The sequence below is a fragment of the Alligator mississippiensis genome, chromosome 2 (assembly GCF_030867095.1).
Source record: "Alligator mississippiensis isolate rAllMis1 chromosome 2, rAllMis1, whole genome shotgun sequence".
Classification (NCBI taxonomy): Eukaryota; Metazoa; Chordata; order Crocodylia; family Alligatoridae; genus Alligator; species Alligator mississippiensis.
The window spans coordinates 159,863,677-159,879,950 of record NC_081825.1 but is presented as its reverse complement, the minus strand read 5'-3'; the positions used below and the strand labels follow the sequence as shown (position 1 = coordinate 159,879,950).

The 16,274-nt window shown below is 42.5% G+C and overlaps 1 protein-coding gene across 2 annotated transcripts in view; it reads left to right on the top strand.

The window, feature by feature from the left end:
- STPG2 (sperm tail PG-rich repeat containing 2) overlaps positions 1-16,274 on the top strand; it is a 623,148-nt gene that overhangs the window by 281,260 nt on the left and 325,614 nt on the right. For both annotated transcript variants that reach the window (XM_059722337.1, XM_059722336.1), the window contains exon 11: positions 4,153-4,318. In XM_059722337.1, the coding sequence (XP_059578320.1) occupies positions 4,153-4,318 (166 nt within the window). The remainder of the gene's footprint in view (positions 1-4,152; positions 4,319-16,274) is intronic.

Here is a 16,274-nt window from a genome sequence, read left to right as displayed (position 1 = left end):
GAGAATAAAGGAGTTTGGAGGTCTAGCGGCACACCTCTATGTAGGGACTGTTGACAGTAAAATAGGCTACTGTGCATTAAAGTCCATGTGTAGATGCACACTGTGGGTCCAACAGTAGGAAAGGTGAGCTAATAGAGGAAGATACCAAGAAGGCAGAGCAGCTCAGTGACGACTTTTCCTCAGTCTTGAGAAAAAAAACATAAACCGTGACTAGACAGCTGCCAAAATTAATATAGATGAAGAAAAAGGCCTGTGGATCATAATAAAGATCATGTCAGACAGTTTTTTGACAAATTTGAATTAATTTAAGTTAGCAGGTCCTAATGAAATTCATTCCAGGGTGCTGATGGAACTAGCTGAAGAAATCTCACAGCCATTGACAACAAAGTTTACAAAGTCATGGGGGACTAGGCCTGTGTGAAGCAGCTAGTATTCACTTCAGATTTGGATTTGGCTGATTTGAGGGACAGTGATTTGATTTGGTGATTTGAATCACTGTCCAAAATCCATTCGGCCGAATCTGATTCAGAGATTTGGCTGCTGCGAAATCAGCTGAATCTCCGAATCACACAGGCCCCATCCCCCACCCGCTCTCAATGGCTGCCCCATCTGGCCCCACCTCTTTTTGGAAAAAAAAACCCTGCACTCACTAGCTGCTGCCAGGTGTGTGTGTGGGGGGTGTGATCCCTGCTGCCCCCCCCACTGCCCCGCACCATGTTGGGGGTTCTGCCATGAGTCCCCTGATCCCTGCCCACTCTTTCAGCCCCCTCCATGGCTGCTCCACCCCCCCCCCCAGCTCCCAGTCCTTTAAAAAAACAAAACAAAAAACCCTGGACTCACTGGCTACTGCCTGGTGGGGGTGGGGCAACCTCCAGTGCCCCATGCTGTGTGGGGGGCTCTGCCACAAGTTCCAAGAAGGCCCGAGGCCACTGCAGCAGCCAGTGGGTTCGGGGTTTGTTTTTTTTAAAGGGCTGGGAGCTGGGGCGAGCGGGGCAGCCCTAGGGGGAAGCTGGGAGAGCGGGTGGGGGTCGGGGGGCTCTCAGGCGAGGGTTGGGGGAGCAGGCAGGGGATGGGGCCTGGCAGGGATCCATCCATGGTTCCCCCCACTTCCAGCTCCCCCTCTCCCACCCCTTACTTACCAGCATGGAGTCTGGGTCCAGTTCCCTGTAACAGCGAGTGGGGACTGCCCAAATTGCTGAAGCTCTCTGAACCTTTTCCAAATCAATTTGGAGAGCTTCGAGTTGATTTGGACATTTTAATTGGTCCCCTGATTTGATTTGGATTCAGAGATTTGGCCACCGAATTGAGACAAATCTCCTCCGAATCGAATCGGCACCCGAAGCTTCACACAGCCCTATGGGGGACAGGAGATGAGCTAACATAGTGTCCATTTTTAAACATGTTAAAAAGAAGGGCCTGGGTAATTACAGATTAATCAACCTGACCTCATCTGTAAAGTTACTAGAACAAAAGCAATTTGAAAACATCTGAAGGAGGAAATGGTGATCACTTAGTAACTAGCATGGATTTGGCCAACCTGATTTTCTTTTGTGACTAGCTAACCAGTAGAAGGGATGGAGGAATGCTGTGAACATAATATACTTAGACTTTCGTAAGGTTTTGATCAGTCTTATGACATTCTTATAAGTACACAGATAGATGCGACTCCACTGTAATAGAAATTCTTACGCGGGGGTTAGGTTTTGAAGTCCGTGTGTAAGGTGAAAATCGCATAAGGTGAAAATTGGCGACTATACACGGGGTGGAAGGGTTGATTTGGGGAACACTTTGGAGGACAGGATTAAAATTCAAAAGGCTTTTGACAAATTAGAGAACTAGGTACTAAACAAAGAAATGAAATCCATCAAAGACAAATACCTTATTTACTTGAATGAAAGACAAGCCCCCTCCCCGCATTCAATATAGGGGGAAAAAGCCCCCTGTCTTGAGTTTGAGTATAAGCGAGGGGAGGAGGGGGTAGGCGGCTGCTGCAGCTCTGTCTCTGGACCTGATCCTGGCCACACATGGTCACTTCAGCCCTGCCTGGTCAAGGAGGAGTGGCTGAGGCAATGGAGGCTCTGGCTCCAGCTCCAGCTGTGACCTGGGGCTGAGACCTGAGCTGCTGCCACTGCAGCCACTGCTGCTTGGCTGAGTATGGGCCAAAGTACTATGTGCTCCATGCTCAAGGCTGGAATGGACCTGGAGGTAGAGGCAGAGCAGTGACAGAGGATAAGCAGTGGTGGGGGTGGGGGCAGGCATAATGCAGTGTTGAGGGGGCAGTGCTGGGGGGAGCAGGTAGAAAGGGAGGCAAGTGGTGGGAGGCAGGAACCAGGTGGTGCCAGGTGTTATGGAAGGGCAGGTGCTGGGGTATTCAGGCACTGGGGGTGCGCAGCAGGAAGGGGAGAGGGAAGGGGCAAGTGGTTGGCAAGACAAGGGAGCAAGGGGTGGAGGTCAGGCCATTTGACTCCCCTATCACCCAGGCACTGCTGGGATCTGCTGCAGTGGCTGGAGGGGATGGATTTAAGATGACGCTCCAATTATTAGACTCTATGCATGGGAAATTATAACCAATCTATAAATTTTCCATGTATTGAATCCAGTTATAGGGGGTCATCTTAAATTTGAAGTCTTGATGGATTCTTGAAAATATGTTATTATATACTGAATCTAGGGAAGAAAAAAGCAAATGTACAAATGCAAAATATGAGGTAGTTTGGGGTTTGAGGGTTTGGTAGATCACAGACTCAATGTGATTCAACAATATGATGGAGTTGCAAAAAAACCAAAATCAAGAAAAGAACAATACAACTGTGGGCTGTATCCTTCATTTTAAGAGGCATATGGTGAAACTGCAGAGTCCATACTTGCACACAGTATTCCAGCTGGGATTTTAATCAGGATCGTATTCAGTGGTACTGTAACCTCCTGTGACTTCCATAAAATATAGAGGTGCTGTACATAAATTCAGAAACACATACTAAACTTATTCAGAGGACTGCATTAAGTGATTCTTTCTGATTCCCTTGCTCTTTCATCTGCAATAAGCAGGTTCGTCTTGTACTATAACTATAATAAATTCCCTGGTGTAATGAAACAAGACAAGTTAAATTAAAAGCAGCAGAATAAGGAAATGAGTTAGCACTATTCCCATTATTACGCAGAAACTTATTATTCCTTGTTATTCCAAAGATTAATTAGAAATGATAATGTGAGGATAGCCATCTAGCTAGTCAGCAGGTGCATACCTGTGTTCTGTGCTACAGAAATAGAGAGAGGCTGGCTCTTATTGATGTACCAACGGGTTCCTAGATGGATAGCGTGCTTAGAGAAGAGGAAATGCCATCCAGTTATGTCAGCATTAAGCAAGAACTAAACCTTTTTTAGTGAGGTGTGTGTCTATGCAAGTGCTAAGTTGTGTGTTTCAAAAAGAATATGAATTATATATGCATCAGAAAAGGCTAACATGAAGCAGGAGCACATTGATTTGTGTCACTAAATTGCTGCTTATAGGACTATTTATGATTGGTTAAAGGAAATTCTGAGGTTATAGAAGGCTGACACTTCCTATATCAGTAGCATCCAGTATCACAAGATGTCACAAGTCAACTGGGCCTGTAGTTGTATCAATTAAAGCAATACCAGGATCGGAAAAAAAATTAGGGATTGGCTGAAATGGGGCCATGCCCAGAGCATAAAGCAGAGTCCTAATGTTTTTCTGTCTTTCATAAATCTCATTTTCTGAGTTTATCTAAATCTTAAAAGGATAACAGATATAGCATTTTAACCTCCTAAATTAGGAACTTAGTTCTTAATATATACTTAATGCATGATGCAGCTGGTAAGATAGTGTACACAGCACTAAGAAGATCTCTTTCTTAACCAGAGTCGGGGACTGTTATTCTGTGGATTATAGGAGGGTCCAAAAGGAGGTGGGAGAACAAATGGTAAACCAAACCAAACCAAACCAGTGATGGAATAAAATTAGTTTTACGGTTTTAGTGAAATCTGTCTGTAGCAGATGTAAGGTAAACAAAAGTGTTCAGCATTTGGTGCTTTCCCATAACTGATGCTGTTGTAATTTGATGTTTAACACACACAGTAAATTCTGTGTAGTTCCATCTGACACTTTTCTGACTTTCTTTAATACTACAGGAAGTTCCACCACCAGGTTCCTATGAGGTTCAGAAATCATTTGAGAAATTGTATGGTAAAAGCCAGTACATGCCCCCCCGAACCATATTGGCGAAAAAAAAGCATGCCTCGTTTCTCAGTGCAACACCTAGAGAAATTTTCCTTGCGGCTGGCACAGATGTTCCAGGTAAGTTTATGAAATGTTAGTGTTGCATCATTTACCTGTGACTTTACATTTCTTTGAAAATCCCCACCTAAGGTAGTTAGACATGAAACTTTCCTGGAATTCAATTTCAACAGAAGACAGGTGTCTTATTTTGGGGGTCCTGAATATATACTGAATTGTCCTTGCATACAATGACATAACTAGAAGAGAAATAAATAAATAATCCTCTATTAAAATATGCATTATTAAAGAAGCTTATTTATTCACCCTAGGCACATCTACATGAGACATTTACTGTGCAGTTGCCTAATTAGCTCTGCAGTAAATGTTTTGGCATCTACATGTGTGGCCCTATTAGGCTGCAGGAAACTAATAAACTCTGTAACAGGTTAGTATTTCTAAATACAAGTACTATCCTATGGTGGAGTTTTTAGTGAGCAGCAGTGTATGTGTAGATGCTGACGGGACTGCCTGGGACACGAGAGGTGCTAGCCCTTCACTGAAGCACCCTTGTGCCAAGCCAGCCCCTTTGCAGCATGTTGAGCAGCCCTGGGCTGGCAGGCTGACCCCTTGTGCCCTCTGCCAGCTGAGGCTGCTCTCACCTGGCTCTATGTGCTATGGTCATGGGTACATGCCCGGGAGCAATAAACTCTGGCAGAATATGTGCCAGAGTTTATTGCTTCACATTAATCTGCAGATGTGCCCACTGAGAATAACTAGAGGTTGATTAGTGACTGATTTTACTGTTTGAATAGTACCCGTTTAACTGATGAAATAACCCATATACCTGCATTTTTTCAAATAGCAGAAGTGATCTTAGAGCAAACCATTTGCCTACTCAACAGCTATACTTTTTCAGCCTGTTGACTCTGAACTTAATTTATATAAAGATGTTTGCTTTGTTTACTGCATATGGATGAGGCTGGATTTGTTTGCCAAAATGTTTACTCATATTTAGTTCTGATTTTCATCTGAGGCTGTTTTGTAATAAAAAAAACAGTCAATATGCTACATTTTTATTCAACAAGATAAAGTTTCTTGTGAATATTTTTTCCAATTTCCTAACTTCCAATGAATAACTGAAAGAAAAAAAAAAACCATTTTGCTTCATAATATGAATCCTGGAATCACTATAAATATCTTTGCCGATCCATCTCTGCTGCTTATGTTGTGAATCAAAGTCATGCTATTACTCACCACTGTATTCTGATCTCTAGATTTCTGTGTGAAATTTAATATTTTGCCTTCTCTCTGCATTGATTAAACTTTACTGCAATTCATAAGCTATATTTATTTTTAAGGCAGTTTGGGTAGTATGTAGACTAACAAATATAAACAAAGAGAGTAGGTAGAAAAAACCCCTTGTTTAAAGAGGTAATAGAAAGGCTTTTTAAATAAATTGTCAGAAGGGATGTGGTTTCTTTGGGGGGGGGGGGGGGTTCAGGAGTAGTGAACCCAAACAGAAACCTTTTCTCATAAATTTGTATTAACAAATAAATTCAGACAAAACAGGATTGTCCAGTAAGCAACAACACTCGGAACCATTATTCCGCAAGATACCATGCAATCAAGTTAATCGTAGTGCTGTGAGCCATTCCATTCTGGTTCTCATAGTAAATCTTCTTATTAAAATTCCTCCTGGTGTATTTTAAATTTCTTCTAACAACTTTTGTAATTAATGTGTGTGTAAATGCGTATTTAAATAACAAATATCCATTTTTATTTAAATAAAATCACAGAGCCTTTGACCTGTGAATTTCTTATAAATGTAGATGACAGTAACTTGACAGTTGTTTCCTTTTGATAGCAATTGATTATCTGAGTGAGATAAGCTGGCTATTTCAGGCCATGTATTTTTTTAATAGGTAAGTATGCCCATAACAAAACTGTTTTTAGAGTTATCACTAAGCCATGCTTTTGATGGTAGTAAGACCAAAAATTGCATGGAAGTAGAGAATTAATTCATTTTATCACTAGTAATGGGCCCTTCAGAAGCAGTTTAAGGCAGTCTGGTAGGGCAATAGCTAGGGCTGACACTGTTTGTGATATATTTATTTTGTGGAAAAAGAGCAGGCTTTCAGTGTGTACAGAAGTGCTCTGTGCACATTTTACACTTTTACAGCGCTGTAAGTTAGAGCACTTTTTATAGCACTATAGAGTTGCAGCGCTCTTAAGCATGACAAAAGTTCAGTGTTTAGGTGGGGAGGCTCTGAGCCTCCTTGCACTTTTCAGGTTAGGAGGCAGAGGGTGCTATGCAGCCTCCTGGAGCTTCTCCACTTAGGGGTGTAGGTTGTAGCCGTGTTGGTCTAAGGACACAGGCAGACAAGGTTCTTTGGGTGAATCTGATATCTTTTATTAGACCAACTTCAATAGTTGGAAAAACAATTATTAAGCAAGCTTTCGGGTTGACAAAGGGTTTTTGAACCCGAAAGCTTGCTTAATAATTTTTTTTCCAACTATTTAAGTTGGTCTAATAAAAAATATCAGATTCTCCACTTATCAGAAATTTGACCAGTATACAGAAGTTATTTAAAGCGCTGTAGGTTGCTGTAAAATATGGTGTTTCAAATTTAATACCTCATTTAACAAGGGTTAATTTAAAGCATTATGCCAATTATTAAAGTGCTGTAAAGTTGTGCACACTTTTGTTAAGTTACAGGAGTAAAGTGCTTAGCAAAAAATGGCAAAAAAAGCAACTTTTGTACACACCCGGAGTATCAGCTTGCCTCCCAACACAATCCCAAGGCCCAATTTAAATGGAAAATATTAAAATAAACAATAGAAAAAGTTTTCTTTTTTTTTTTTTTTCAATATTGCCATTATTTGGTTTGTGTAATAGCAATAATGATTTATCCTTCTATTTTTCACTAACAGGTGGTGCTAACAGTTGTTCTGTTTAGTTTAGCAAGAATCACATACTGTGTAGTTTCAGATTTTCAATCGCAACAGTTACTGCCAAGTTCTATATTTATTATAACATATTGAAAGTATGCTTGTGAGACTTTGCTGTTTGCTTTTTATAAACACTACACACTTTTTAAAGCCATCAAGCAAAAATCTTTAAAACATACCCTGCATTTTTAAAAATAGAAAAAATTTACAACCATACAGTGAGCTCATGTCTCTAGTACAGTTCAGTCAAAGGTGGACATATTGTTCTTAGCAGAATGAATAGTTGTACCTCATGCTGTTCAGAAGCAATTGGGATATAACAAATCTGTATGTCAGCATAACTGAAGAAGGTAAAAACATATTACAAATATACTTCATTCTCTTCTTTCACTGGTTACTTGGGGCATTCATACATAATCCTAAAGGTTATTTGATTTCTTGTATTTTTGTAGGTCACTTGCTGTGTAGAATTGAAGGAAATAGCTGAACAATATATCACTGGGGCCTTTTAGTGACATGAGTGAAAAGTTAAGTGATAAATGAGGTACATATCTCTGAGAGACCCTATATCTATGTTTGCATTTAGATTAACAAAACAAGCAGATGCCACATCTCAGAAATAGAAGTGTAGGAAACTAAAAACTGGAAGGAAAAATGTGCAACAAATAGTTTGGCAGTTACTATGTTTACAAGCTGGTTAAGGAAGTAGGGACGCAATAGAAAGTTATATAAAAACAATCCTTATTAAAGATCTGAGAATAAAAAGAAAATTATGTAGCATTTGTGTTTCATCAGATGGCCATGGACATAGCTACAGTACTTGTAAGCCTCATTTTGGGAAGATCTGGAAATCCAGGGTTTTTTTTTATTAGCACTGATTCTGGAGCAAAGTTTTAAGTTGAATACGGGTTTTGCATTTTTATTTTTGCAAAATTCTGAGTAGGATTAGAAATTCCAAGCAAGAAGGACAAAAATAGGAAGTTATTCCAGCTATAGTCTACAGTAAAACTTCACTGTACCAAGAATTGTAGGATATTTACAGTCTTTGTGCCTGTCATCTGGATAAGGTTTCCGAGATTGTTTTTTAAAATTTACTTTCAGTTCTGAGGGTGCCTTTTTTTTTAACTAGAGAATACAGCAAGAAAGGGGAAGCCTTCCTCATTCCAGATTGTTTTGTTATATTCCCATTCACTACAGAGTAATTTGCTGAGTTTCCTTTTCCAGCCTCCAAAATTATACTGGATCATGATTTCTATTACAATTCTTTTTTCACCTGCACTCAGATATGACACTTGCAGATATGGCAAAATGAGGATCTAAAAGATGTGGTGAGAGAGCTTCCTTGCTATCCAGTCAGATTTCTCCTTTTCTACGTTTTCTGTCATATCCTTTACCCAATTTTCTAATCTGTCACCTAATAGAATTATGGCTTGAGATGGGTTTTCTTCCCTTTCCTGCAAGATTAGGAATCTAAAAGGTGGAGGGTATCTTTTATGCTGTGTGTAGGGCTTTATTTTAAGTGATATGGAACCCTTTTTGTACCAACTTTGATGCAAAAAATGCTGATCTGTACAGCAGTTTCCTTTGCTCCCTGTAACTCACAGTACATTATTTGCAGAGAATGCACGTGAAGCATATATTTCTGCCTAAATATTGACAACTTCAACTTCTGGACTTCTACTGAGTCTGCTGCTGACCTGCATGTCACTGAAAAACTTCTAGGTCTCCATCCATTTGGGTATTTGGGTACTAGACAGTGGTATTAACGTCTACCATCCATGGATAAGTTGGACCTGGGAACATTGTAGTGGTTATCCCAGGGGTAGGCAAATATTGCAGCTGGAGGGCCGCTTAACAAGTTTTGGTTATCTGGCAAGGGCTGCATGGGTAGCCCAGCCCCTTGACAGTTGCCCTACCCCCTGGTTGCTATATTGGGACTGGAATTCCTGCTCCCTTACCCCTTACCTTTGCCACCTGGAAATACTCCTTTTGGGAGGAAAGGGTTGCCATCTTGGAATTATAAAAAACCCAAATCATATGCTAAAAGTCAAACACCTACCATAGCATATTTTAATTTTATTACAAGAAATATTTGTCATGATTTGCGTTTGCATTCTGTATAGCATAATAACTAAAAATAAAGTATTACTCTTCTATATTGTGTGTAGGGTGTGTGTATTGTGGGGTGCGTATGTAGTTGGGCATGGGATATGTGTGTGTGGTAGGGTGTGTGTGTGTGTATGGTGGGATTTGGGGATGTGAGGGGTGTCGTTGTGTGTGGGGGGGTCACAGGGTATGTTGGGAGTGTGTATATTTTGAGGGGTTTTGGGGCAGGGCAGAGGGCATGATGGAGGGTGGTAGACTGTGGGGACCCTCCACACACACTCCCACATGGCGCACAGCCCCCACTGACGGCAGCAGCAGCAGGCGGGAGCACTCAATATGCAGCTCCAGCACAGAGCTTCCCTTAGTGGCATGCAAGTGTGGAAGCTGCAGGCACACTGAGTGGAGCCTCTGTGATAGAGGCGGGCCAGGCAGGCTGTGCTCCTTGCCCCCATGCTTGAGCGCTGGCTGGGGCTACACACTACTATGTGCCAGTGCCTGTACCAGGCACAAGTGCCCCAAGCGCCCCTGCCTGCTGCTGCTGGCAGCAGGGGCTGCGTGCCATATTGGGGAGTGTGTGTGGGGGTCCCCACATTCATCCACCCTCCTTCACAGCCCTCCCACCCTGCCCACCTGAGCTCTGTGCTCCCGCCCTCCCCACACTGGATGCAGGCTCCGCAGTGCTGTCAGCCCCAGCCCCATGCTCCCTGCATCCACCCAGCTGCAGCTCCCCCTGCCTCACCCCCACTGCTTCCCTACCTGCTTCACAGAGTAAGTGGGATGCCAGGGAAGCTTAGCAGGCCCCCCTGGGGTGGCTGCAGCAGCTCTGCCTGGACGCTGCTGTTGGCTGGGTCAGGCCCTTTTGCCCATGAGGGTAGGAGCGAGGCACAATAGGGTATATTGGGGTGGGGGGTGGTATATATGTGGGCACCTCGCTCCTACCTTCATGGGAGAAAGGGCTGGATGGGGTACAGTTCATTCATGGGTGCCCGTGGGCTGGGTGAAAGTGCCTGGCAGGTGGGTTCCGGTCCATGGGCCATGTTTTGCCCACCCTGGATTATCCCCACCCAACGTGTTGGTGGCCTTCAATACTTGGGTACATGGTCCACTTGAATACTAGCATTCTTATAGAGTTGAACATTTCCATTAAAATCCTACTACTGTAGAGGCATTTTCACTAGAACATGGCTGGATACTTAATTGTTCTAAATAGTTGGACTACTTTATGGATTCTACAGGAGAAAGCTGTCAGCAGTGTGGCACTAAAAAATCATGATAAATTAATTTACAGATTTAAACAGGAACTCTGCAAATTTACTTTAAATTACATTACAGGATATGATTCTTATTTTTTCAGTTGGCAACCATCACTTATACAGAGAGTATATAAAACCATAGTGGATAAAACTGTCAGTCTTATTACTCAATAGGCTGCTTCCAACTGAACATTCTTTTTTGTTAACCTATTTTTAGTACTAAATTGTATTGCCTAGTGAGTTACATTGGTTTTGATCTGATGACATATTAAAAATATATACTTAAACACATTTTACTTGGGTGCAAGGCATTTTCTACTTTTTTTGCTAGAGGGAATCTATTACTTTAGCTACAAGTGGCTCTTTAAATCCACATTATATACTACTGTTCAATTTTTTGGTGAAGTAAAACATTTTAAACATGAAATGATATTGTTTCTTGAAGAAAGGTAATTCAGAAAAGAGCCACTTCAGAAGGTGACTTTGAGCCTTAGGTTTCTATACATTCCCTTAGGAGATCCAGCAAATAAGTTTTTATGATGCATTTCTGCTCAGAAGATGAATATCTTGTCACAAGAGATAACATATGCAGCTCTGTATCTATTGCACTAAACATCACAGCTGTTTTTAATTTAGCATCTTTGTTATACAGTGACTTTAAATGACTTTAAAGGGCCAATGTGGTTCCCATTTTCAAAAAAGGGAGGAAGGAGGACCAGTTAGTCTTACCTTGATCCTGGGTAAGTTTTTTTTGAGAGAATTATCCTGGTGCATGTCCGTGAGGGGCCAGCAGGGGAGGTTATGCTTAGGGGCAATCAACACGGGTTCATTAAAGGCAGGTCCTGTCAGACCAACCTGGTGGCCTTCTATGACCAGGTCACAAAATCCTTAGACGCAGGGGTAGCAGTGGAAGTAGTCTTTCTGGACTTCAGGAAGGCCTTCGACACTGTCTCTCACCCCATTCTCATTAAAAAATTAGGGGACTGTGGTGTTGACACCTACACAGTCAAGTGGGTCGCTAACTGGCTGGAGGACCACACCCAGAGAGTGGTGGTGGACGGGTCATTTTCGACCTGGAGGGATGTGGGCAGTGGGGTCCCCCAGGGCTCAGTCCTCAGACCCGTGCTGTTCAACATCTTCATCAGTGACTTGGACGAGGGGGTAAAAAGCACCCTATTCAAATTTGCCGATGACACTAAGATGTGGGGGGATGTGGGCACGCTAGAAGGGAGGTATATGCTGCAATTGGACCTAGACAGGTTACAGGGGTGGGCAGATGAGAGCAGGATGGGTTTCAACACTGACAAGTGCAAGGTGTTGCACCTGGGGAGGAAGAACCAGCAGCATACCTACAGGCTGGGGAACTCCCTTCTCATCAGTGCAGAGGCAAAAACGGATCTTGGAATCATTATTGATGCCAAAATGAACATGGGCCAACAGTGTGGGGGTTAGGAAGGCCAACCGCACCTTGTCATGCATCCACAGATGCGTCTCAAGCAGGTCCAAGGAGGCGATCCTCCCACTCTGTGGCACTGGTCAGGCCACAGTTGGAGTACTGCATCCAGTTCTGGGCGCCACACTTCAGGAGGGATGTGGACAGCATTGAGAGGGTCCAGAGGAGGGCCACCTGCATGATCAGGGGGCAGCAGGGCAGACCCTACGAGGAGAGGCTATGGGACCTGAACCTGTTCAGCCTCCACAGGAGAAGGCTGAGGGGGTATCTAGTGGCCTGTTACAAACTAGTCAGGGGGGACCAGCAGGCATTGGGGGAGTCCCTGTTCCCCTGAGTGCTACCAGGAGTGACTAGAAATAACAGTCACAAGCTGGCAGAGGGTAGATTTAGATGAGACATCAGGAGGCGCTACTTCACAGTCAGGGCAGCTAGAATCTGGAACCAGCTTCCAAGAGAAGTGGTGCTGGCTCCTACCCTGGGGGTCTTTAAGAGGAGGCTAGATGAACACCTTGCTGGGGTAATTTTACCCCAGTGCTCTTTCCTGCCATGGCAGGGGGTTGGACTTGATGATCTGTCAAGGTCCGTTGCAACCCTACAAACTATGAAACTATGATTGTTTTTTTCTTCTCAGATTGTAGCCAATGCCCAGATCCACAAGGTTTATACTCTAGATTAGTGGTGTTCAACCTTCTGGCTCTGTGGATGAGATGAGTGTCACGGGGCCAGTCTTTGGGCTGGATCCAGTGTGAGGTCAGCAGATGGAGTGGTCCTCAGATGTGATCTGGGGTGTGAAGCAGTGTCATCTGGCTTTTGGGCCTCCCCACCAGTCTGGAAGTTTGGGAATGGGGAAGCAGTAGCAGCATTAAATACTGTGGCTTCCAAACCTGTTTCCATATCCATGGCAATTAATGTTGCCGCTGCTCCCCCACCACCAAATTTCTAAACCTGTGTGTCATGTTGTGGGTTTAGTTCACTGAGTTAGGAGCCACTTTAACAAAGAGTAACAGAATCAACAAATCCTACAGTAGAATCAGACTGATTTTGTTTAGATTGAAAAATCAGTTGAACTAAATGAGTGTTTTTTACATGTGCGCTGGCGGTGGGGGATGCTTTAATTAGAGAGGCTCCAAGAACCACTCTAATTGTGCCTGCAGAATTTCATGTAGCAGCATCGCTACACTTCAAAATGGCGGAGGGGGTGCTTTAACTGAAGCTCATCCAACACACTTTAGTTACAGCACAAATGCTGCCATTTTGAAGCAGGGGGATGCCGACAGCACCCAGACAGCCATGAGACCCCTTTTTCAGCTCTCTGCCCATCTCTGGCTATATGTAACAGAGGTATCCTGGACAGATTCTGAGTTACAGCCTAACCCTTAAAGGTATACAATCCTCACAGTACACTGGGCAGATTGTATGGTTCCATGGGCCATATTTAGCCCATGTGCTGTAGGTTGAGTACCAGTGATATAGATTTTACCAAGATTAAAAAAAAACCCCATAGGACAGTCACACTAAACAAAATTATAGCAAAACCAACCCCCTCCCCCCCCAAAAAAAACCCAAAAAACCAAACAAAACAACAAACAACCTGTCATGGTGACCACTTATCTGTATTTTATTAAAATCCTTGTAAGCTAATATAAAAAAAAGCATTTAATGAAAAAGTATCAAATGATATGCATCACATTATAAAGCAATCTTCTTTTATTACGCACAGTTTTTCCTCGCAGCCTGGTAAATGGTTTGATTGCGGAACCTCATTTAAAATGAAATGGGGAAAAAAAATTCCTAAGCTTTCAATGGATTGACTGCAAGTTTACTCTATTATAACTGAACATAGAATTTGGTCTTTTGCATTTATCTTCTGTTGTTAAGCTTCACATAGCGAGAAAAAATATGGAAAAGAAAGAGATTGAAAAAAATGTTCATTAGGATTAAATCAACATGGGGCCCGTCATTATCTGAATTATTTTCTAATTTGTTAGATGGCGATTGTACAGCACCGAGTACATTTCAGATGCTTAACAGATAATAACATGGAACACTGAACTCTTATCATGCTCATCTTTTCATAGAAAAAAGGTTTTGAATCATCATCAGAACATCATTGTGTTTCTAGGCACATTCCCACAGGAAATTACTTTAGGTTACAAATAAAAATTTTCTTTAAAATTAATTGAACATATCACATGGAGGTAGTTTTGTCCACTTTTTCAGTGACTACAAGCAATGCCTTTGATATAAAAGTCACTCTAGTGTGAAAACTAATTATTTCTTCTATTTGCTTGTTGGCTTGTAATATAACGTGCTCAGAAGTAGTGTGAAGTTTTTAAAGCACAGCTCAGTTTGGAGGTTATTCCAGTGTGTCAGTTGTTCAGCTCTTACTATTCTCATTCAGCTTTATTTAAAACAGTTAGCCGCTGCTTAGTAAAAATGTCCAATGAAGTAAATTTTCTTTGTTACTCTTTGTTCATACTGATTAGAGGTGTGCGAAGTGGGCTGTATTTGATTTGGATTTGGCCCGATTTGGGGGACAGAGATTCGATTAACTGATTTGGATCACTGTCCTGATTTGATTTGACAGAATTTGAATCTGAAGATTTGATTCCAATTTGGAGAATCAGTGATTTGGCCATGAACACTGCTTTATATATTTTTTCTATGTACAGTAAAAGCTGCGCTATCCGGCATCTTACAAGCCGGCATGCTCTACTAACCGGCATGCTGGCTTGTAAGATAAAGTGAAACTGGAAGTTTACACCATGGCACTTCTGGTTTCTCTGAGCCCCCATGGCCGGGGCAAAGCAGCCTGTGCTGCTGAGCCCCCTTGGCCCGGGGGCATAACAGGCTGCGTAGAGCTATGTGGGGCCTGCCTCCCTGTCCTGCGGAGTCTGCAGGGCCCACGGGACAGGTGGCGATGCAGCGGGAGGGATGGTGATGCCACGGGAGGGATGCCCCAGACACAGTGGGAGAAGCAGCAGCCAGGGCTGCTCAATTAACCAGCATATTTTGTTATTCAGCATCCCCCATTACCAGGGGTCCCCTGCACGTTTTGTGGCAAACCCAGAAATGGACCAGAAGTACTTCTGGTCCACTTCTGGGTTCACCTCTGAGCACACGGAGGGGTCTCCCTCCTGTGGGATGCTTAGTCTCCCCCACCATCTCAGTGTTCATGAGCCATGCCTGATACCTCAAGGTATGTAGAAAAAACATATAAAGCTGTGTCTATGGTTGAATTGTCAAAACTCGGAATCTCTCCAAATTGATTCAGAGGCTTCCAATTCAATTCAGAGAGATTAAAGGGTCTCCTGATTCGATTCGGAGATTCAGCCACCGAATCGGGCCGAACCTCCTCTGAATCAAATCAGCGACTGAAGCTTCACATAGCCCTAATGCTGATGTATCTGCACTGGTGTTTCTCTGGATTTTCAGTGGTAGAAATGAGAGCAACCTTTGGGAAAATGAGAATTTTACCTCTGCAAAAGTGAGTATGGCTTCAGGAATTGGTTCAGTATGATTTCTTTAGTTTAAGACCCCTTTATTATTGACATTAAATGCCCATTTGTACAGTATATTTGGGAAAGTAAGTATAGGATTCCTCTAGATATGTGGGGAACAGACTCAATTAATTGAGTCTGCTGGACCATGCTAATTAGCGTGCTCCAGCAGCCTCTGCATCTCATGTATCAGCATCCCTGTGCTTCAGAATGGCAGTAGAGATACTTTAAATAAAGTATGTTCAATGAGCTTTAGTTAAAGCACCGTTTTGAAGTATGGGACGCTGATACATGAGATGCTGTGGGTGCAATTACAGTGGTTGTTGCAGCTGCTCTAATTAAAGCATTCCCCCCGCCTCCCTCCTCCCGCCGCCACCAGAACACATCTAAAAACACCCATATAGTTCAACTGATTTTTCAATCAAAACAAAATCGGTCTGATTCTATTGTAGGATTTGTTGATTCTGTTTCTTTAGACTGGGAGGGGGTTATTCCCGTAGATTTTAGTTTTTTATTTATTATATACAAGGTGTTTTGTTTTTATAATTCTGACACATTTAGAAGATTTGTACATAGTTCACCTATAAGGTCACAGTCCTGCTACTATAGCTCTATTCATAATATATAACAGTTAGACATATTTAGGTCTTTGCAGTGTCAAAGCTAAAATAGGTATGACCCTGGGATAAATAAGCATTATTATACAACACGCTTTAAAATGCATTATCTCTACAAAAAGTTAGGAAAATTGTCCATACGAAAAGCAAGCTGGG